Here is a 23,703-nt window from a genome sequence, read left to right as displayed (position 1 = left end):
ATTATTAATTTTATTTTATTTTTTAATTTATTTTTACTAATCACACTGTGATTAGAAAGCTGGGCTCCATTGACTTGCATGGTGAATGCAGTACCTGTATTCAACCTGCAAGTGGAGCCAAAGTTCTCTAGATGGTCTGGACCATCTAGCGAACTTTTAAAATTTGTGGTTCCTGTTACAGGACGGCGGCCATCTTCCTTGATGGCGAAGATTGCCGGCAGCTGCGGCTGTGACCGCTCTCCGAAGCGGTCACAGCCCATCAAAAGGTTAGTGTTTGGTGTCGCTGGATGCCTCCTGATCGAGGCATTCCAGTGACACCATTTAAGTTTAGGAGGCGATCGTCGATCACCTCCTAAACGCTTTTAAAACGGGCGTCCGCCGCATACAAAGTATGGCGGATGTTGACGCCCCGTGGAGGGGCCAGAGATGGCCCCTTCGTGCCGATCGCGGCGTTGCTGAATGCCTCGAGGTCGAGGCATTCAGCAACGCTTTTTGGGTGCAGAAAGCGATAGTAGATCGCTTTCTGCACCCATTTAAAGACGTGCCGGTCCTGGCACGTCAATTGTCGTAAAGCACATGCTTTTCCGTGCCGTGCCAGGACCGGCAATTGTCATTAAGGGGTTAAGCCTCATTATAACATTTAAACCATTTATCTAATTTACTAGGGCAATGTTTACTTTATTCGAAGTTGCTTCCTATTGCCTGTAAGTATGAGATGGTTTACTTTAGTTAGTGGTGAGAAATGCAGAATTTGCTTTTGCAGCTCAGTTATACTGGCCTTTTTAATACCTTTTTGATACCAGGGAGGTGATAGTCATAGATTCCATGAAGGAAAAAGAAAGAGCAAAAGAAAATTGTGACATATTATTGTCTATTGCAGCTGCTTGTTACCAACTGGCAAACGTATGTTTTATCAGAGAAGAGTGGATGGCATACTTGTGTGAGGACTCAATTCAACAAAACAACAGTTTTATCAACTTGATAAAGACCTCATTGTGAGGTTGAAACGTTGTTGCTGTCTTCCTTTAATAAATCTGCCTGAGCTGGAACCCTTGAGTGCCTGGAGCCTTTATTTATTTTGATCTACTGGGGAGCTGGCCCTTCCTGGCACAGTTAAGCACCAGAGTTCCTTTGGTGTGTGTGCAGATTCCTCATTCTGGTGACCAACATATTACAAGTGTCACCAGTGTTCAAAATGACAAAGATCTATATGATATGTCAGAGGGTTTTCTCTAAAAAACAAGTTTATTTTTTCTCCCATTATATCCTATGGGCATTCCCTCAAAACTGTCATTCACCTTTCATTCCATAGAAAACAGCTATAATCCCACATAATATGAGTTTTAGATCCTGTCTCTGTACTAGGGGAGTATATGTGCCAAAGATCGATATGATATGTCAGAGGGTTTTGTCTGAAAAACAGGTTTGATTTTTCTCCCATTATATCCTATGGGCATTCCATCAATACTGTCATTCACCTGTCATTCCATAGAAAACAGCTATAATTCCACTTAATATGAGGTTTAGAACCTATACCTGTACTAGGGGAGTATGTGTGCCAAAGATCTATATGATATGTCAAATGGTTTTCTCTAAAAAAACAAGATTTTTTTTCCTCCCATTATATCCTATGGGCATTCCCTCAAAACTGTCATTCACCTGTTATTCCATAGAAAACAGCTATAATCCCACATAATATGAGTTTTAGATCCTGTCTCTGTACTAGTGGAGTATATGTGCCAAAGATCTATATGATATTTCAGAGGGTTTTGTCTGAAAAACAGGTTTGATTTTTCTCCCATTATATCCTATGGGCATTCCATCAATACTGCCATTCACCTGTCATTCCATAGAACACAGCTATAATTCCACTTAATATGAGGTTTGGAACCTATAACTGTACTAGGGGAGTATACATGACAAAGATCTATATGATATGTCAGAGGGTTTTCTCTAAAAAACAAGTTTCATTTTTCTCCCATTATATCCTATGGGCATTCCCTCAAAACTGTCATTCACCTGTCATTCCATAGAAAACAGATATAATCCCACATAATATGAGTTTTAGATCATGTATCTGTACTAGGAGAGTATATGTGCAAAAGATCTATATGATATTTCAGAGGGTTTTGTCTGAAAAACAGGTTTGATTTTTCTCCCATTATATCCTATGGGCATTCCATCAATACTGTCATTCACCTGTCATTCCATAGAAAACAGCTATAATCCCACTTAATATGAGTTTTAGATCCTGTCTCTGTAGTAGGGGAGTATATGTGCAAAAGATCTATATGATATTTCAGAGGGTTTTGTCTGAAAAACAGGTTTGATTTTTCTCCCATTATATCCTATGGGCATTCCATCAATACTGTCATTCCATAGAATACAGCTATAATTCCACTTAATATGAGGTTTGGAACCTATAACTGTACTAGGGAAGTATACATGACAAAGATCTATATGATATGTCAGAGGGTTTTCTCTAAAAAACAAGTTACATTTTTCTCCCATTATATCCTATGGGCATTCCATCAATACTGTCATTCACCTGTCATTCCATAGAAAACAGCTATAATCCCACTTAATATGAGTTTTAGATCCTGTCTCTGTAGTAGGGGAGTATATGTGCAAAAGATCTATTAGATATTTCAGAGGGTTTTGTCTGAAAAACAGGTTTGATTTTTCTCCCATTATATCCTATGGGCATTCCATCAATACTGTCATTCACCTGTCATTCCATAGAAAACAGCTATAATTCCACTTAATATGAAGTTCAGAACCTATAACTGTACTAGGGGAGTATGTGTGCCAAAGATCTATATGATATGTCAGAGGGTTTTCTCTAAAAAAAAGAATATTATTTTTTCTCCCATTATATCCTATGGGCATTCCCTCAAAACCGTCATTCACCTGTCATTCCATAGAAAACAGCTATAATCCCACATAATATGAGTTTTAGATCATGTATCTGTACTAGGAGAGTATATGTGCCAGAGATCTATATGATTTTTCAGAGGGTTTTGTCTGAAAAAAAGGTTTGATTTTTCTCCCATTATATCCTATGGGCATTCCATCAATACTGTCATTCACCTGTCATTCCATAGAAAACAGCTATAATCCCACTTAATATGAGTTTTAGATCCTGTCTCTGTAGTAGGGGAGTATATGTGCAAAAGATCTATATGATATTTCAGAGGGTTTTGTCTGAAAAACAGGTTTGATTTTTCTCCCATTATATCCTATGGGCATTCCATCAATACTGTCATTCACCTGTCATTCCATAGAATACAGCTATAATTCCACTTAATATGAGGTTTAGAACCTATAACTGCACTAGGAGAGTATACATGACAAAGATCTATATAATATGTCAGAGGGTTTTCTCTAAAAAACAAGTTACATTTTTCTCCCATTATATCCTATGGGCATTCCATCAATACTGTCATTCACCTGTCATTCCATAGAAAACAGCTATAATCCCACTTAATATGAGTTTTAGATCCTGTCTCTGTAGTAGGGGAGTATATGTGCAAAAGATCTATATGATATTTCAGAGGGTTTTGTCTGAAAAACAGGTTTGATTTTTCTCCCATTATATCCTATGGGCATTCCATCAATACTGTCATTCACCTGTCATTCCATAGAAAACAGCTATAATTCCACTTAATATGAAGTTTAGAACCTATAACTGTACTAGGGGAGTATGTGTGCCAAAGATCTATATGATATGTCAGAGGGTTTTCTCTAAAAAAAGAATATTATTTTTTCTCCCATTATATCCTATGGGCATTCCCTCAAAACCGTCATTCACCTGTCATTCCATAGAAAACAGCTATAATCCCACATAATATGAGTGTTAGATCCTGTCTCTGTACTAGGGGAGTATATGTGCCAAAGATCTATATGATATTTCAGAGGGTTTTCTCTGAAAAACAGGTTTGATTTTTCTCCCATTATATCCTATGGGCATTCCATCAATACTGTCATTCACCTGTCATTCCATAGAAAACAGCTATAATCCCACATAATATGAGTTTTAGATCCTGTCTCTGTACTAGGGGAGTATATGTGCAAAAGATCTATATGATATTTCAGAGGGTTTTGTCTGAAAAACAGGTTTGATTTTTCTCCCATTATATCCTAAGGGCATTCCATCAATACTGTCATTCACCTGTCATTCCATAGAAAACAGCTATAATCCCACATAATATGAGTTTTAGATCCTGTCTCTGTACTAGGGGAGTATATGTGCAAAAGATCTATATGATATTTCAGAGGGTTTTGTCTGAAAAACAGGTTTGATTTTTCTCCCATTATATCCTATGGGCATTCCATCAATACTGTCATTCACCTGTCATTCCATAGAAAACAGCTATAATCCCACATAATATGAGTTTTAGATCCTGTCTCTGTACTAGGGGAGTATATGTGCAAAAGATCTATATGATATTTCAGAGGGTTTTGTCTGAAAAACAGGTTTGATTTTTCTCCCATTATATCCTATGGGCATTCCATCAATACTGTCATTCACCTGTCATTCCATAGAACACAGCTATAATTCCACTTAATATGAGGTTTGGAACCTATAACTGTACTAAGGGAGTATACATGACAAAGATCTATATGATAAATCAGAGGGTTTTCTCTAAAAAACAAGTTTCATTTTTCTCCCATTAAATCCTATGGGCATTCCCTCAAAACTGTCATTCACCTGTCATTCCATAGAAAACAGCTATAATCCCACATAATATGAGTTTTAGATCATGTATCTGTACTAGGAGAGTATATGTGCCAAAGATCTATATGATTTTTCAGAGGGTTTTGTCTGAAAAAAAGGTTTGATTTTTCTCCCATTATATCCTATGGGCATTCCATCAATACTGTCATTCACCTGTCATTCCATAGAAAACAGCTATAATTCCACTTAATATGAGGTTTAGAACCTATAACTATACTAGGGGAGTATGTGTGCCAAAGATCTATATTATATGTCATATGGTTTTCTCTAAAAAAACAATATTATTTTTTCTCCCATTATATCCTATGGGCATTCCCTCAAAACTGTCATTCACCTGTCATGCCATAGAAAACAGCTATAATCCCACATAATCTGAGTGTTAGATCCTATCTCTGTACTAGGGGAGTATATGTGCCAAAGATCGATATGATATTTCAGAGGGTTTTGTCTGAAAAACAGGTTTGATTTTTCTCCCATTATATCCTATGGGCATTCCATCAATACTGTCATTCACCTGTCATTCCATAGAAAACAGCTATAATCCCACTTAATATGAGGTTTGGAACCTATAACTGTACTAGGGGAGTATACATGACAAAGATCTATATGATATGTCAGAGGGTTTTCTCTAAAAAACAAGTTACATTTTTCTCCCATTATATCCTATGGGCATTCCATCAATACTGTCATTCACCTGTCATTCCATAGAAAACAGCTATAATCCCACTTAATATGAGTTTTAGATCCTGTGTCTGTACTAGGAGAGTATATGTGCCAAAGATCGATATATTTCAGAGGGTTTTGTCTGAAAAACAGGTTTGATTTTTCTCCCATTATATCCTATGGGCATTCCATCAATATTGTCATTCACCTGTCGTTCCATAGAATACAGCTATAATTCCACTTAATATGAGGTTTAGAACCTATACCTGTACTAGGGGAGTATACATGACAAAGATCTATGTGATATGTCATATGGTTTTCTCTAAAAAAACAATATTATTTTTTCTCCCATTATATCCTATGGGCATTCCCTCAAAACTGTCATTCACCTGTCATTCCATAGAAAACAGCTATAATCCAACGTAATCTGAGTTTTAGATCACATGTGTGTCCTAAGGGAGTATGTGTGCCAAAGGTCTAAATGCTATTTCTTAAGCTTTTATTTCAAAATCAATTATTCTTTTCCCTTCCATTATAGTCTATGGGCATTCCTCCCCATTATAGTCTATGGGCATTCCTCCCCATTAAAGTCTGTGGGCATTCCATTTTGTCATTCGTTTTAGTATGTCCCTAAAAAAGAGCAACAAATATCTCCATTATGGAGGATGAAGCATTAAGTCTTTAGGTCTACACCAAGTGTGGTCTTTTTTATTTATGTGACCATATCAACAAGAGGAGATTATCAGCAGTACTGAGCCCACAGTACATGGTCCGGCTACCTTTTTTACTTTTAGAGTGGGTGCTACTTGTGAAGCACGCTATTTGCCACCAGGTGGCGCTCTCACCCCTGTAAGAGTCACCAGTGGTCTAGAAAGCATCTATAGAAGTCCTTGTTTGCTTGTAATGGACACCTAGTGTCTAACACCTCTGATCTAAGGCATAGGGCCTGCTAATGTTCCCCTCTCTCTCCTTAGGTTCCTTAAGCCTCCTTTCACAACTTGTTCCAATGCAATGTACCGTGTGAACATCAAAACAGAGAGACACAAAGCCTTTAACATTAATTAATATTGTTTATTACAATTTTTCAATACAATATAACTTTAAGCAACAATACAAACACCCTTAAACAAATTACAGTGTATCTTGGTATTTCCATATTTGCATCTTAAAATTAATAATCAATTTATAAGAGGACACAGTAGTAATCTTCAATGATTATATTACTGCATCTTAATCCACTAGTTTCTTCATTCATTTCTCTGCCTATAAAGGTCCTTGTTTCCTCCAGATGTCATTGTGTGTGAATGTGTAAATACTTCTTGAAGTATTCTATTATGCAAATTCAAACCAAGTTGTGTGGTTATACTCCTCTCCAGGGTATAGAAGTGCACTTGGGAACTGTGGCTAGAAATGAGAAAGATACATTACACTAAAATAACATTCATTTTGTTGCATAAAAAGGCAGTGAATCTCATTTATATAATGTAGAAAAAAGTAACATTGTATTTTGCAAGAAACAATATTATTACAATTATCAAAAAATAGATCTGAATAGAAACTGCAAAGTAACTTTCAGAGAGTCTGCTTGGATCATGTTGAAAAAAATTGAAATTCGTGGACATATAGTTAAAACTAACATTTATGAGAAATGTGCAAATGTTTATCTGTACCTTATTCACAGCATCTGGCCAAGCTTGTGTTTCCAGACAGAATGCAGAATGTTTTTGGTACACAGCACCCCCTTTACCCTTCAGAGATCCATCTAAGAAATTAGCTGTATAGAATTGGACCCCAGGTTGAGTTGTGCTCACACTAACCACCCGGCCACTAGATGGATGGTGGACCCTGCAAACAAAAAACAGTGACTTTATTATATATTAAGGTAAACCACGCTTAGGCTTCTAATAGTGCTGCGTTTCTCATAGGCCAATGAGATTGTTTGAATACATGATTTAACTCTTATGGCAACATGAGGAAGAGTGAGAGGTTGATATATATATTTATGCTCGATTATAAGATGCTTTGAAAAATACCCATCATCTTATATTCGAGGTCGTCTTATAAGTAGACCTCAAATAAAGGTCTGACTACAAGACTAAGATCCAGATCCCCCACAGCTCTGCAGGGGACCTGGAACCTCCTCTCTGGCATCCGGTGGACATCTGTGGGATGCACGCAGACAACCTCCGCTGCTGCCGGCACTTCCTCTGGGGCTTCTATGACGGAGTGCCGGCATCACATGACCTTATGGTGCTAAGTCATAGAAGGCCCGGCGGAAGTGCCGGCAGCAACGGAGGTTGTCTGCGAGCATCCTGCAGGCATTCACCAGCTGCCAGAGAGAAGGATCCACCGGGGCACTGCAGGAGGCCTGGATCCTTTCCTCTGGCAGCCGGTGAACGTTTGAGTCTGCGAGCATCGTGCAGACCTCCACCGACTGCCTCCACTAGACACCAGGGAATCTGAAGCACGGGGGACAAGTCTAGGGATGCACTTGGGGGTGGGTAAGAGTGGATAAGGGATTTTTGGAGGCAGAGTGGCATATAGGGGTGTATAAGGAATATCTAGGGGGCAGTGGCAAATAGGGGGTTAAAAGGCATACCAGGGAGGCATACCGGCAAATAGGGGTATAAGGTATACCTGGGGGGGCAGATGTGCATAACTGGGGGGCAGGTTGGCAAATAAAATGCCAATCATAGTCTTTATTAAATATGAAAAAATAGTTTACATGTGAATTAATATTTACTAGTAAAACCTTTTTTCCTTATATTCAGACTCTTTTTTTCCTAAATTAATATTCAAATTTTGGGGAGCCGTCTTACAATCGAGCAAATACGGTAATTTCACTTATACACTGATCTAGACACAAATGTACGTATAAGGAACTCTACAAATACAATCATTTTAACCATAGTATCTACATTCTCTTAAAAAATCGTATATATTTTACTATCTATATACCTGTATACATCCCTTCTAAACATGACAATAAGGTGATGGGTTATGACAAACCTTGCACAATGCTGTGGTTCCTTTTCCACACGCAAGCAAAAGTTGTGGTCAAACCCATTTATCTGAAACTTCTCTATATGACTTTCAAGCATAACTGGGTTCCTCAAATCAAAGCACGTTCCAACAACTGATGCAACCTCTCCTATAAGAGATATGAAGAAGCAATGATTGTCAAAAACTGTAGCTAAGTGCATCCACCTGAGGCTTCATCGAGGTCCATGTAGACTGATATGTCTCCTTGTCCCTAAAGGGGGTAAAAGTATGGTTTTTAAAACAATGGGCTGCCACCTGTAATCAGGTCTGGACATTAACTTTAATGTTAAAGTTTAATGGAGTGGAAAGAAACAAATATTCTTTTTCTTCAACGCTACACCACACTACTGAAAATAATACGATATTTAATGCCTGAAGAAATATGCTTGGTTTTAGATCATGACCTCTTGTTCTAGTGTTTCCCCTCCTTTGAAATAAATTTCCCTCCTATACTTTATTAAATCTCCTCCAGGTCTGTTCTTCACTAAAGGGAGAGTAGATGGGAGACTATGCAGGATAATTGTGCTTTAGCTCTTTGACTTAAGTATGAGGGGCCAACCCAAATGAGCTTCTGCTGCAGAAAAATCTTGCCTGGCCCTATAAATTGCATTCTTAAATCAGTGTGATTTCTTCACCATTATTTACACCATTACATTAGTTATACAGGGCCAGATCAGCCTTTTGCTGGAGAAACCTCCCGCTATAATATAATAAGCTGACACAAACAAAAACACACATACTCATGCTTACACCAAACACTTACATACATACACACTAAAACACACCATACAGTAACACACCAGCAGTGAACACTCACACACACTCTTGCACCATACAGTAACACACACTCTAACACCATACGCTTACACGAACACTCACTCTAACACTATATATAAATATACAGTTACTGTGGTGCCCGGGACAGCAGGAATGATGGGAACGATGGGCCCTTCTAAACGCAGGGCCCGAGTAAACCTCTCATTTTGCCCTATACAAAGGATTGTCCTGCACATACACTCAGGACCCTATGATTACCGGGGAGGGCAGGTAACTTTAGGCTCCTCAGGCAAGCTCAATTTCCGAAGTGGCCTGGTAATATAGTGACACCTAAACAAATTTGGAAATGTTTTTTTTCATTAAATCGGCAATTACTGTTAAACACTAATTTAATAAATATTTAGCATACTTGCTTCCACTATAGCAAATCTAACTAACTAACTACAATGGTGTTACTTGAATGAAGGCCTCCATTCAGGTTTCCACTGGACAAATGTCCTATGGGCAAGTGCCCAATGGCTCCTTTCACATACACATACCTAAATATAGCACTTTGTGGTCTTAATTCACCGTACTTAATTCAAAACTCACTGCTGATTATAAGGCTGCATTTCTTGCATTGCACTCTATGTGAGAGTTGGTATTTCATACACCTCACACACATACATCTGAGGTAACAGAACGGAGCTGTACAAATTCCATCTTGTAATGAAGTAATACTGCCAGGGTGCTTATGAATACTATTTGGTCCCTATGAATATGTGTTTAAAATTGTTGCTTAGTTTATACACACTGATGATCTTTCAGAAAGGAAATTAACAACAATAATTAAAAATAATTTAGTGGAAGATAAGAGTCCTCCAGTCTGCCCACATTTAACTAACCTGACTAAAACCGTAAGCCTTATTCCGCCATTTTCTTGTCTTACATTCGGGATAACCTTATGCCTATACCATTCAAAGTTATATTTTTGAACACTGGTCGCAATTTTTTTTATAACGCGTGAAGTTTATTATAAAGCAGGCACGTTTTCTGGAAATAAAAATGTTGCCAACACCTGCAGCGGTGTACGACAAAAGGTTACAAAGGGAAGCAGATTTAATTATGTGGTATAGCGCCTCCTTATCTCTAATCTCTATAGCAGAGGTGAGGAATCCTTATGCTTCATACTAGCTTCCTTTATAACAAACTATAACTATAACAAAGACTGTGCATGCAAGAACATCTATGGTAATTTTTAAGATTATTCATTTAGTGTGTTAACAATTTTCTGAAAAAAGCAATGTTTCCATAAGTATACTGTAAAAGGTAACTTCAAATTGGTGTTAAAGCAAGGCACCTTCTAGAATGGTCATACCCCTATTATGTCCCGAAAATTAACTCTGGGAACTGTGTTATTATAACTAAAAAGATTTTCCCCACAAGTCCTCTTCTGTGGGGGTGGAATATTTCCCCTGAAAAACTACTCCATGGGGTCACTGGTTATGAAATATGTCATTATGCAATGTCATATCAGGCCATCTTGCAGAAGAAGCTCACTGGGGTTGGACATTTATAGTGAGATCATTGAGATGGAACCACAGAGTTACTATACTACATATTGTGAAACAATGGGGGGGTAAAAGAAAAGTATTACTGATATTAACTTAGATGGCAAATTACCATAAGTTACAAAGACAGTAGTTGCACATATGTTGCCGAAACACAATTACCTGTTGGAATCATAGTCTCATCTACTGGCAGATAATGGTCTGCATCTATGAAGACTTCATGGCCATATATATCGCTTGAGCCCTTAATGAGATAATAACAATTAATACCGAAATAGCTGATTAGGGGAAAAGTCTGTTATACTTCTATGCCACAAGCTAGGTAATGTTGTATTTGTGTATAAGCAGCTCTCAGAATGGGCATTTCACAAAGCTACAGAAATGTTAAATATGAAAAATGTATAACCTAAATGTTCTACTTTCATTTTCAATCCCAGTATATCAATATCTGATAGTTACTAGATTAGGTGCATGCTGATAGGTGGCTGTCATCTACTTTTTTTTGATGAAAAGTAATAATGAGTCATCTTGCTGTGGTTGCGCTATTCCCTGAAATCAGCCCCCCGACCCCTGGTGAAATGTTCCATCTCCTACTTCACTATGCATTATTGAAGGTTATCCCCAGCCAGATATCCCGGCCAGAAGAGTTGTTTGGCACTGTATAATGCATTGAAATGTCATCCTTCCCAGGAGAATTTATGTTGTACTGAAGTCTCCAATAGTCCTTTAAAACATACTAATGTATGTTCTTGTCACTTAAATATCCTTTCCTTTCCCCCTTCCTTTTTTTGATTCTCCCTCACACCACACACACCACCATCCTGCAGCCCCTCACCCACCACCAGACACAGCACTATTCTCCACGCACACAAAACTAACCACCAGATGCATGCAGACAACACTTTTAGGTAGAGATACAGTTAAGAGGTAGAGATGAAATGTTTCCTCTTACCACCACCCACATGCCTAGTCTTAATTTGATGGAATATATTATTTTATATGTGGGTTAAAAAAAACTGCTAGCTATGGAATCAAATTTGTTTAGTGACCAGCTTGTATTACCTGTCCAGCCAAATTAAAATAGGAGTGGTTTGTAAGGTTAATCGGCGTAACCTTGGTGCTTTGAGCTCTATAATTCACAGTTAGTTTACTGCCATCAACGGTATATGTCACCCAGACTTTTAATTCTCCAGGGTATCCTTCATCACCGTCTGCACTTGTATAAAAGAAACAGACGCCATTTTCTACCATTTCTGGGGTCCAGAGTACCTAAAACATGATTTTACACAGTGAAATGTAGCTTGCACACAAATTGTCACTAGAAAACATGAATTATATAATGTGGTATACAGTATTATAGTGTAGTTAAAAAAAATGTTGGCTGGTGTAGATGCACCATTGTAGGTTATGGCGCAATATTTAAGTCACATCCATAGCTCAATAACTAAGATTAAAACATAAAAATAAGAGTTTTCAGATATTTTGCTCAGTCCCCATCTATATTCCACAGAACTGTAGCCAAGCAACTATTTGAAAAGCCAACCTTTTCTATGGGTTTAGTTCATATTGCCAGTGGACTGAAAACTATCCTGTGCGTCTCAGTTTTGAAAATAATGGTTCAATTTACCTTATCAAACCCTTTGATCCCTCCATGAATGCTGTTTGGTCCATTGTTGATCGCTAACTCATAGTCTTTTCCATCCACTGTAAATTTACCGTTGGCAATCCTGTTTGCCACACGTCCAATAACTGCTCCAAAATAGGGATGTTTGTTCACGTAACCTAGTAATCAACACAGTTATTTGGATAAGCTTGTCAAAAACACATATCAATTATAATATTGTTAATGCATTTACATAGCACCATCATATTCCTCAGCACCGTGAGCTATCAACATCTAATAACATATCTACGAGGAGTCGGCGAAAGTCCTGCCCGAATATTAGGATTGTTCTGACATGTAATCAGAATATAAAATCTATACATACAAATGGCAAATATGCAGCTGCCCTGAAAATATTATATTGTGTAAAAGCTAGAACTGTTTTAAAGAAGAAAACAGCACAATATTTGCCAAAGCATATCTTTAATCTGAGACTTGTGATAAAGAAAATGGTGTGACTTCACCTCTAAAGTAACAGTTTACTGTCCCCGACAGCCCCACTAAAATAGTACACGCATTAAAGTAATTTGTGATTGTTTTCATGAAAGCAGTCAGTGGCAGGAAAGCGCTCCCATTCAAATCAATAGGAGCGCTTTCCATGGGAGTCTGGATAGTCCCCTCCCCGCAATGCTCGCCGAGCCAACACTTGGGATGATTGGCAGAAAGTAGATCACGTGCAAGGGGATATGTTCAGCCAAACAAAGTGTGTATGATGGCTGGGATGTCCTTTCAAGCATTTACTTATTTCCCCTAAGTAGCAGCTTCTAAACAGTATATTGTCACATTACTGATAGCTTGGGTTGAAAGAACTATAATCTGCATTAAAGGAGCCATAGGAATAGTCTATACACACTATTTAAGATGGACATAATTTCTGAAGTGTTATTAAGCAATAATGCTTCAGATTTAGTGATGCAAATTGTGTAAATAAAGACACAAAACCATCACACTATTTTTTGTAAAGATTAACCAAAGATCCAAAATGTTAATATTTTATCCGGGACCTATAACCAAGCAGACATATGATTCACTGCGGTGTTTTCCCCGTGGTTTGCGGACAGTTGGCTCTATGATGAGTTTTCAGCGATATGCCTCCCACGCTAACACAGGAATTGTCACATTTACAAAACAGCTAAAGATGAGTCGATTTATCTCTTTCATATAATCTGTTAGATTTTGTTTAAAAAATGTGTTTCCTGAGTTATACATATTTCCTTTTTGAAAATTTTGAATTTGCAGCACGTTAATATTTTGGGTATTATCTGTTGTTATGAATTGCTGTTGGGTTCAGTTGATCTAAAATGAGTGCTTTTACTCGCTTTTTATTAAATTATCATGAAATGGAGTAACCCACCTTCTAGGTCATCAAACCCAAGAACAATATCTGTGAAGTTCCCGTGCTTGTCTTTCGTTTCCAAGCGAGTTATTATGCATCCATAGGAAATTATGTCTGCCTTTAAATGCTCCGACTCAAGATGGAACCGCTCCACTGTGCCTCCACCACCTGGCAGAATGCCAAACACATCTCTTCTCACCGATGTCATGACACTGGTAATCGATCACTACGACAAAGAGAACAGTATGAAGAGATTGACAATATTCCAAGTATCTAACAAGATAACAAAATTCAAGCATGATACAATGCAGACTTCTCATTATTCGACTGGAGTTTATATGCCTCCAACAATTCAATGAGTTGAACCGTTAACTCTAAGCCTTTCATTTTCCTTACAAGCAGTCATGTACCTTTGCACTTTTACTGACAGCAACATGTGACTTGAAAAGGAACTTACATCAATTTATGCAACTTCCATCGTGCTATATATAGAAAATTTAATAAATGCATTTTTTTGTTTTTATTTCCTTCTATTTGCCAACATGCCCCCAGTTATGCCTTATACCCCCTATATGCCACTCTGTCCCCCCCCCCGACATGTCCCCCATGCTTCAGACTCCCTGGGGCAGCTGTGAACGTCTGCATGATGCACGTATACAACCTCCGCTTCTGCCCAGCACTTCCACTGGGGCTTCTATGACAGAGCACTGGTAGATCATGTCATGCCGGCGCTCCGTCATAGAAAACCCAGAGGAAGTGCCGGCAGCAGTGGAGGTTGCCAGAGAGGAGAATCCCGGACCCCTACAGCTCTGCGGCGGATCTGGATCTTTTATAGTCAGACTTCTATATGAGGTCCAATTATAAGATGACCTTTGCTCTGAAAAAAACCTTGTCTTATATTCAAGCAGCTACGGTATATATATATATATATATATATATATATATATATATATATATATATATATATATAAACGGCATATCATATGCAGAATCTTCCATGCATTTGCAAAACAGTCAAAGCAGCTCTGATATGCATTATGGTGCATTTGATGCCTGAAATGCCCCTTTAACTAACACGCTACTACTTTTAAGTTTAGAATTAGTATTTTGCTACCTACCTGCCAAGTGCAATTGATATACATTCCATGTTACTTTATTATCAAATTTGATTTTTTTTTCTGGAAAAAACACAAGCATATCATACAGTTATACATATTATTTATATATTATAAACTACATAAACCTTTGTACCCTTGATCCCTTGTCTCCCAGGTTTACCAGTCAGTGCTGCAGACTAATCTACTAAGAAGCCTTCTGCCCTACAGCCTGAGTGAGTGGGAAACCAGCATTAAGACAACACTCACCCCCAGGCTGTTAGTATGCAGGGTACTTACCAGATCATGAAAAGCTATAGTGTTAAGCAGTTTATGTCTCCTTCCTGAATGAATACATCCAGTTCAAGTGGACACACCCCCTAAGGAGTTTTGAAAGTCAAAGCTTTATTTATCAATGTTTTCTAAAAGTGTAAAATGTGAACGTAAGAGAAGAACTTATCAAAGAGAAAGATCTTAGAACACAAATAAGCTGAGAAATACAATTTTTTTTTTTTTAAATACAATTATGTTACCCAGTAGGGGAGTACTGGCACATTCTGGCCCCAGGAAGGCAGGTAGAGCCAAGTGGACCCCAGCCCCTTGCCCCATCCTTCTAATGAACATGTGTACTAACACACACACACACACATAGTTACACATACACAAACTAACTCACTAAAGCACACATGCACACTCACAGAGATACACAGACGTGAACATACACTCACTCTAACACGCATTAAAACATCCATCATACATTCACACTTCCTTATTAGGGTTACCACATCAGGACACGTATACGTTTTTCATATTGCTGACCTGCAGTATGTGGGATGTATAGACTTATGGAAGGGAACCAGCATACCTGGGAACTCTCCAGGTTTGACTCGGAGATTGCCGGGTGAAGCACTGCTTCTCCGGTTCCCTGGGTCAAGACCCGAATCCTCTGGGTTGCGGGAGCAGGGTCTTGGGTGGTATTTTTTTTTATCTCACGGACAAAATTCAACTGTCTAAAAGAATTATATATGTATTAAAATCTCACCGTATGAATAAAATAGGTGAGCTCATTTGGAGGCCCAACAACAAAAATAAACATTCTTTAATATTTCTAATAATAATGCACATATTAGATTTCAAGGTAATATTAAACATAAAACGCACACATACATTTTACTATTACGTTTTACACTGACACATAAAAGAGGGAGATCAGCTTACTCCTCCCAGACACTCATACAGTTTCTTGGTATCAAGTAGTGCGGGGTCACATGACATCATGTTATACGAGCCCACTAGGCCCTTACCTTGGGTAGTAAGACTTGGACTTGCCTCTTTATTTTTGTGATGTCAGAGTTCAAATCCTAGGTTCAGCGCTGTCTTGAAAAAATGTAATTGATATAAAGGAAATCTTATTTTGAAAATGGATACTGAAACAGTCCTTGTATATAACATAACACCACCCCAATATTGTCTCTTCTTGCTGGTATTGTCATCCATGCACACAAACACTGGCGTAATTACAAAGGTCACAGCGGTCGCAGCTGCCACGAGGCCCATGCCTATAGTGACCCCTTGTTCCTGTCTCCTCGTACATGGTCAAGGTCGGAAGGGCCCTTTCTACACTATTTTGAACCAGCACGGCAAGACATGAACGCATCTGGGTCACGTTACGGCACGTGACCCTGCTGTGAAACTGAGGCTTCTTGTACAGCATGCAAGCAACAGGGCAGCAAGCTGCTGAAGAGGTGAGAGGTAAGCGGTGGCAGGAGGGAAGTGGGATGTATGTGTATGTGTTTCTATATATGCATGTATGTGAACATGGATGTGAAATTGAGTGTGTGAGCATGGATGTGTAATTGTGTGTGTGTGAGCATGGATGTGTTATTGTGTGTGTGAGAGCATGGATGTGTAGGTGTTTGTGTGTGAGCATGGAGGTGTAAGTGGGGTGAAATGGAGTGTGTGTTAGAATTAATGTGTATGTGTGTGTTAGTGAGTCTGAGAGTGTGTAATTTGCGTAAGTGTGCTTACATATGTGTGCCAAAGTGTATGTTGGAAGGGAGGCAAGGGGCAAAGAAGGCACAGACAACTTGTTTGGGGCAATGATGGCACTGACCAGCTGCTAAAGTTGGTTTGTCCCGGGGGAATTTTCACACCAGGGCCCTGTGGCTGCTAGTTATGCCCCTGCTCACACAATATACATCACTAATCATAAGTTTGAAAATGTAAAATTTTTATGAAACGGAAATCTCAAGAAAGAGATGTGTATAGGTGATAAAAATATGGTTACATAGAAACAAGAATGGGAACTCAATTTATTTTTGTTTACTTTTTGGACACAGACTGTCTGTGCAACAAGTAGAATATCCTTGTTTCATATTTCAGTTCATGTTTCCTGTTCGTCATATGTATACATTGTTTTTCCTAAGTGATACTCTTAACTCACCAAAGCACAAGGTAAATGTTTAAACTTCTCGTTTGAACTTCACCCGTTCCTGTAAAATTTCTGAGATCATTCGCATTTTCCCATCATTCAAACTTTCTGTGTTCTTCTCTTGAACTACCATTTAGATTTGTACAAGTTTAATAAAACCCTTAGATGCAAGATAGATACACGTTGTGGTGGCAAGAGGATAGGCTCAAGCTGGGTGACAATGACCATGGTATGGTAAGAATAGCACTAGCTATCAATTAGCTCCACATCATTTACCTTCCAACAAATGTGGCCCTCGATGAGATGCACTAATTCCTTCCCCCAAAAGCCTTACATAGGCCCCTGAAAAAAGGTGATATAAGGCCCTCTATAAATCCTTGGTACAAATATGGGCCCTTTGATGCTGGCACCAATGGCTTCTGTAATGTGAGGTATGTACAATGTCACAGACTTACTTTTGTGCAAAACTGACTATTTACGCTCAACTTTTCTTATTATTCAATTCTTATTATTATTATTTTTCATTATTATTTAGATTTACATCTGAAAGTGAAGGTCTTATCCTACACATTGTATTTTTACTTTCAATTTATCTTGGACTCCACTTCTCATGGACTCCAATGCAAATTGGTAATTGGGGTTACAATATATGAAGCCTCTCTCCTTTTCCTCCTCCCTTGTCTGCATCTGCCAACACTAGGAAGCATTAGTATGCTATGCTCTGTAGCACTTGCAGTGAACTAATTGAAATATCAGCTAATTGCATGTATGTTTTCATGTACATCTCATGTTTCTTAGATAACATACATGAGATTGGCTGGTGCTATTCCCATTGACTAGAATGGAAGTTACATTGAGCGAGTACAACATGGAAGAAGCATAAAACATGGAAATAGGGTTGGGGTATTACACAGATATGAGAAAGTTGGGGCCAGAATGGTATCTTTCTTTGGTCCAATGCACTTTTTGGTTTTGTGTACATATGGGGTTTTTGTGTCTTTACTGAGTTTATTATTTGCATGTACTGAAAATACCACAGGGGAAACTTGGCTTATTTGGTGTGGTAGGTAGATGGGCCTTATGGCTACTACATCTCCTAAAGACTTAAAGTGGTTCCTCTTATCAGAGTGGGACGAAGAAGATCCAGCACTCCTTTGATCTTTTGGTCAGCAAATGAAGGAAGGGATCAAATATCCCTTGGAAGAAGAAGACGATTTCGGACCTGGTGCTCTGTGGTCTTGCATTGCACAAGTCACCCTAGCCTTTTTTTCATTTGACAAAAAAATAGGGTGCAAAATGCATGGGGCTTGAGCAAAAAAGGGCAATACACATATTAGTGCAGGCTAAAATAATGGCATGGGACATGATGTTACGGACTATAGCTAGGAGAGAACGGCGTGTGAAAACAAGATGAGGAAATGGTGGTGGAATTCGTGTTAAGCAGTAAAGAGTGCGAAGAATTAATCTTAAAGTAAAAATTTAATAAAAAAGAGAACTATAGGAGAACATATCAAAAGGAAGTGAGATATGTAGGTAAATTCCTTACTTTATGTATATGGGAGAATAGCATGAACTACAATGAATCCATTACAGAGCTGGAAAAACCCAGCTACCCTAACAAGGAAAAATAGACAATTATATAGACAAATTAGAAATGTGTCCACTATATATATAGATATCGCTTTTTCAAAATATGCTGGGCATTGGGGACTTTTTACTAATCAAAGCACTGATTCGGTTCATCAGGGGGCATTTTAAAGAGATCTGAGAAGGAGCAGAGGTCTGTGTCTCTACTAGCGTAGGCTTCCATTTTTCTGCAACTGGCATATGACATCATCACATCACCACATCACAGGTATTTAATCATATACAATGGATTTGCTTGTAACGCTCAAATGTTTTTAAAATCGAATTAGAATTATGCCACTTTATTATAAATCTGTCCCACCTACTGTGATGATCCCATCTTATGTTGCAAAAGACTCATTGTACAGCGCTGCACAATATGATGGTGTTTTTTTTACAATAAATACTAAAAATAATAGTAAAAGTGCAGTCTGCGAAGGAGCGGCCAGTCAGAAGGCCACAATTCTTGCCAGGAACCTTGTAGGAAAGTGCCATAAGGCTAGATGGCCAATTCACGGGAAGGGTCCTCAACTCCTGTTGTAAATGTTTATTATCTATTTGTTAACCACCTCTTCTTTAACCCCTTCGTGACAATTGCCGGTCCGGGCACGTCACTGAAAATCGTGACGATTATGACAATTGACGTGCCAGGACCGGCACGTCTTTAAACGGGTGAAAAAATCGATCCGTGATCGATTTTTTCACTCAAACGGTGTTGCTCTAATGCCTCGACATCGAGGCATTGAGCAACACCAAAAAAAACATTCCCGCCCCCCCCCCGATCGCTCCTAGGAGCAAAAAAAAAACATGTTTGAAAGACTGCACGTCTTTCAAACATGGCGGCGCCCGCCGCCGAAAAACGGGTTTAGGAAGCGATCGCGAGTCGCTTCCTTTGCTTAGCTGGTGTTGCTAAGATGCCTCAGTATCGAGGCATCTTTGCAACACCTGTTTAGCAAAGGAAGCGACTCGCGATCGCTTCCTAAATGCTCAACTTACCTTCCCGGTGCCGGTGTCTTCGAAACACACGCGGTGTTTCAAGATGGCGGCGCCCATCAAGCCGGGGGGCGGAGCCTGCTGACATCATCGGGGGGGTGTTGCTGGATGTCATGGACATCCAGTGAATAACACCCCTAGTGGTCAGATCACTCATAAGAGTGATCATGATTTGATAAATCAAAGGCAATGTTTTCTAAACATTGCCTTTGATCAGTATTGGATCTGCCCCCCTCCTTCACTTGCTTCTAGTGAGGGAGAGAGACAGATCGGTGTGTTCTGGTATTTCAGGTATTCCCTAATAAAAATATATATATATTGATCCAAAGGCTCTTATAAGAGCCACCCATATAATATTAACCCCTTCATTGCCATTGATCACTGCATAAACAGTGATCTTGCATAGTGGCAATTGTTTTTGGTTTTGTTTTTTTTTTTACATGTTTTTTTACTTTTTTTACTTTTTTTTACTTTTTTTTAGGTTTTTTTTTATTTTTTATTATAGCCATTAACCCTTTCCTTCCCCACTATTTTTGCTGCAATTCTTACCATGCAGCGGTATACGGCTGAGGAGGCGTATGCCTTTTTGGCCACAGATTCTGAGGCCACTGATACAGCGTCAGATTTTGACGTTGGTCAGTTCACAGATACATCTAGTGATGTATCTGTGGCTGTTAGGACGCCTACCACACGTAGTCGTGGCAGTGCACCAGAGGCATGGGTAGCGCCTAATAGGTACAAGCCAGCTATCCCTCCTTTTTCTGGAATTCCTGGCATCAATATTGATGTTACAGGATTCACTCCACTGCAATTTGTGCAGGTTTTTTTGGGAGACGATGTCTTGGGAGACATTGTCACACAAACAAACATTTATGCCCAGCAGCACCGTGCTGCTAGCCCTAATTCTTTTTGGGCAAAACAGCCATGGACTCCCATTGACGTGCCAGAATTTCTTAAATTCTGGGCACTCACAATGTTAATGGGCATTATAAAAAAGCCCTCCATCCGCTCCTACTGGAGCACCAGCCCCATCTTTAGTACCCCCATTTTTGCCCAAACTATAACTAGGCAAAGGTATGAAATGATTCTTCGTTTCATGCATTTTAGCGACAACAGCCTGTGCCCCCCTAAGGAGGACCCCCAGTTTGATAGGCTGTACAAAATCCGCCCCCTGATTACCCATCTCGCTGCCAGGTTTCCAGAGGTTTATACACCTGGAAAGAATATCTGCGTGGATGAATCCCTAATGAAATATAAAGGAAGGTTGGGATTCAAGCAGTATATTCCTTCCAAGCGCTCCAGGTATGGAGTGAAGGTGTATAAGCTCTGCGAGAGCGAGACAGGATATACTCATGCCTTCCGGGTATACGAGGGTAAGGATAGCTACCTTGACCCTCCAGGTTGCCCAGATCATCTGGGCACCAGTGCCAAGATTGTTTGGGACCTAATATTCCCCCTTATGAACAAAGGCTACCACTTGTATGTAGATAACTTCTATACAAGCGTCCCTTTGTTCAAGCTGCTGTATTGTTTCGATACGGTAGCTTGCGGTTCTATAAAAAAGAACCGCTTGGGTTTCCCACAACGCCTGGTACGAACCCGGCTAGGAAAGGGGGAGACCTCAGCTCTACGCCAAGAGGAGCTTTTGGCATTGAAGTTCAAGGACAGAAAAGAGGTGTGCATGCTGAGCACCATCCACGATGAGAGAACCGTGGAGGTTTCTGTCCGTGGCAGAGCTGGGGTCACTACAAAGCCAGTGTGCATCAGGGCCTATAACAAGCACATGGGTGGAGTTGATCTGTCAGATCAACTCCTACAGCCCTACCTCATTATGAGGAAGACAAAGGCCTGGTACAAGAAGGTTGCAATTTATCTAATGCAAATTGCAACCTATAACGCTTTTTTGCTGCACAAAAAAGCAGACACTGGGCTGAAGCTGTCTTTTTTGCAGTTTCAGCTCGAAGTAATTTCAGGTATCTTGTACCGTGATGCACCTGGTCCCCAAGTAGTGATGGGAACCAACAGAATTGGGGCTACCCATTTTATTTTTAAAATCCCCCCTACAGCAAAGAAGCAGAATCCCCAAAAGAGATGCAGGGTATGCTACAGCAGGGGGCAAAGAAAGGACACCACATTTTACTGTCCAGATTGCCCTGGAAAACCTGCACTCTGTGTCGGTGACTGCTTCAAGCTGTATCACACAGTTTCCCATTTTTAATTTTTTTTTTGTTCCTGCTCCATTTTTGTATTTTTTTTTAATTTTTTGTTACATTTACTGTTTTTTAGCTTTTATTTGCTCCACCATTTTTAAGCGTTTTTATTTGCACTGTCAAGTGACCCCTGTGTCCATTCCGTGGCATGAGGGACCACTTAAGGTGCTAGATCAAATCCCTTCTTGGAGATAGGCCAGGCTTTCTTGTAACCTGTCCCTACTGATAGTTGGGTACAAGCATTTTTCTTTACCCAGATGTAAAATTCCTACTGAATTTGAATTGCTCATGTTCCAAACGTGGCCCTTTTGCCCCCAAACAATCTGACAAACCCATGCATGTGGGGTATCAATGTACTCAGGAGATGTTGCTGGACACATATCTGGGTGTTGTGTGACCGCAACATATACCAGGAGCTGTAATTTCACACCTGAAGTACAAAGTATGTGAAAAAAACACCAAAAACAATTACTATCCCAAACTTTGACAAGGGTTGGTGGTAGGATTAGTGCATGGAAAGGGTTAAACTATCAGCATCTAAAATACCCTGGGGTGTCTAGTTTTCAAAAATATATGGTTTGGTGGGGTAAATTTAATTTGCTGGCTTCAAAGATGCCCCAAATACCACATAGAGACAGAATTACCAGATTCAGAGAAAAATGGTTTTGAATTAGCAAAACGCTACTTGTACTTATTGCCCCATAACGTGTAGAAGAAAGCAAAAAAATATAAAAACATTGGGTATTTCTAAACTCGGGACAAATAGTAGAATCTATTTAGCAGGTTTTTTCAGTAGTTTTTTATGATGAATAAAAGATTTTTCAAATAAAAGTGAGAAAATTTGTTTTTTTTTCAATTTTTCGTCATATTTTATTATTTTTATTATAGGAAATTACATCATATGAAAAAAATTTTGGTGTCTGAAGAAAGCCCTTCTTGTCCTGAAAAAAACAATATATAACTTGTGTGGGTTTAGTAAATGGGTTAAGAGAAAATTACAGCTAAACACAAACACCGCAGAAACGATAAAACAGCCATTGTCACGAAGGGTACAAAAAGTAAAATCAGCCTTTGTCACGAAGGGGTTAAATAGAAGAGCACAGTGTAAATAAATAATAATGTACAAAATGGTTTGAAAGATGTTATCACCATGGCAACCAATGGACGTCTCCAAATAGTAGAAACAGTCAATTGTTTACTAAAGGGTTAAACCTCATGGTTTTTGGACACCTCATTATCCTGGGGTGAAAAAAATCCTGAGGCTGGAAACTTCCACAGCTTCCAGGTATGCCTTAGAGACATTCGGATCATGAATGAATTCATTGCGAAGTGGTGCAATCCTAAATATCGCCTTGTCTCCATAGTAACCAGTCATCCAATCGCCTGGCAACTAGCAGTAGGGGCACGGCTATCTCTGGCTTGCTCCCCCTTATCCCTTTGTCACGCTGGCTGTCTGTAGGATACATGAAAAGTGCGCATGCGCTCTAATTATCAAGGCCGTAAATCCAGGCTGCTCTGCCCTGTGCCTTCTCTGCTCAGGCCCCGCCCCTCTCCGGTACACTGAACCAAAAGGCACGGTC

The 23,703-nt window shown here is 39.3% G+C and overlaps 1 protein-coding gene and 1 non-coding gene across 2 annotated transcripts; one reads left to right on the top strand and one right to left on the bottom strand.

The window, feature by feature from the left end:
• Positions 1-6,733: 6,733 nt before the first annotated feature.
• On the bottom strand, positions 6,734-13,977 carry LOC149273785 (galactose mutarotase-like). The gene is made up of 7 exons (XM_089506015.1): positions 13,788-13,977; positions 12,398-12,552; positions 11,833-12,039; positions 10,933-11,014; positions 8,411-8,552; positions 7,072-7,246; positions 6,734-6,805 (listed from the first exon to the last, which is right to left on the bottom strand). The coding sequence occupies exons 1-7, from the start codon at positions 13,975-13,977 to the stop codon at positions 6,734-6,736; spliced, it is 1,023 nt and encodes a 340-aa protein (XP_089362141.1).
• Positions 13,978-22,234: 8,257 nt separating this feature from the next.
• On the top strand, positions 22,235-22,364 carry LOC149273784 (small nucleolar RNA SNORA35). The gene has a single exon (XR_016279459.1). It is a non-coding gene; the product is annotated as a small nucleolar RNA SNORA35 (small nucleolar RNA).
• The last annotated feature ends 1,339 nt before the right edge of the window (positions 22,365-23,703 follow it).

Source organism: Sceloporus occidentalis, unplaced genomic scaffold (assembly GCF_023333645.1).
Source record: "Sceloporus occidentalis isolate IW3139 unplaced genomic scaffold, rSceOcc1.0.p SCAF_360, whole genome shotgun sequence".
Taxonomy (NCBI): domain Eukaryota; kingdom Metazoa; phylum Chordata; class Lepidosauria; order Squamata; family Phrynosomatidae; genus Sceloporus; species Sceloporus occidentalis.
This window is presented reverse-complemented; position numbering and strand designations above follow the sequence as displayed.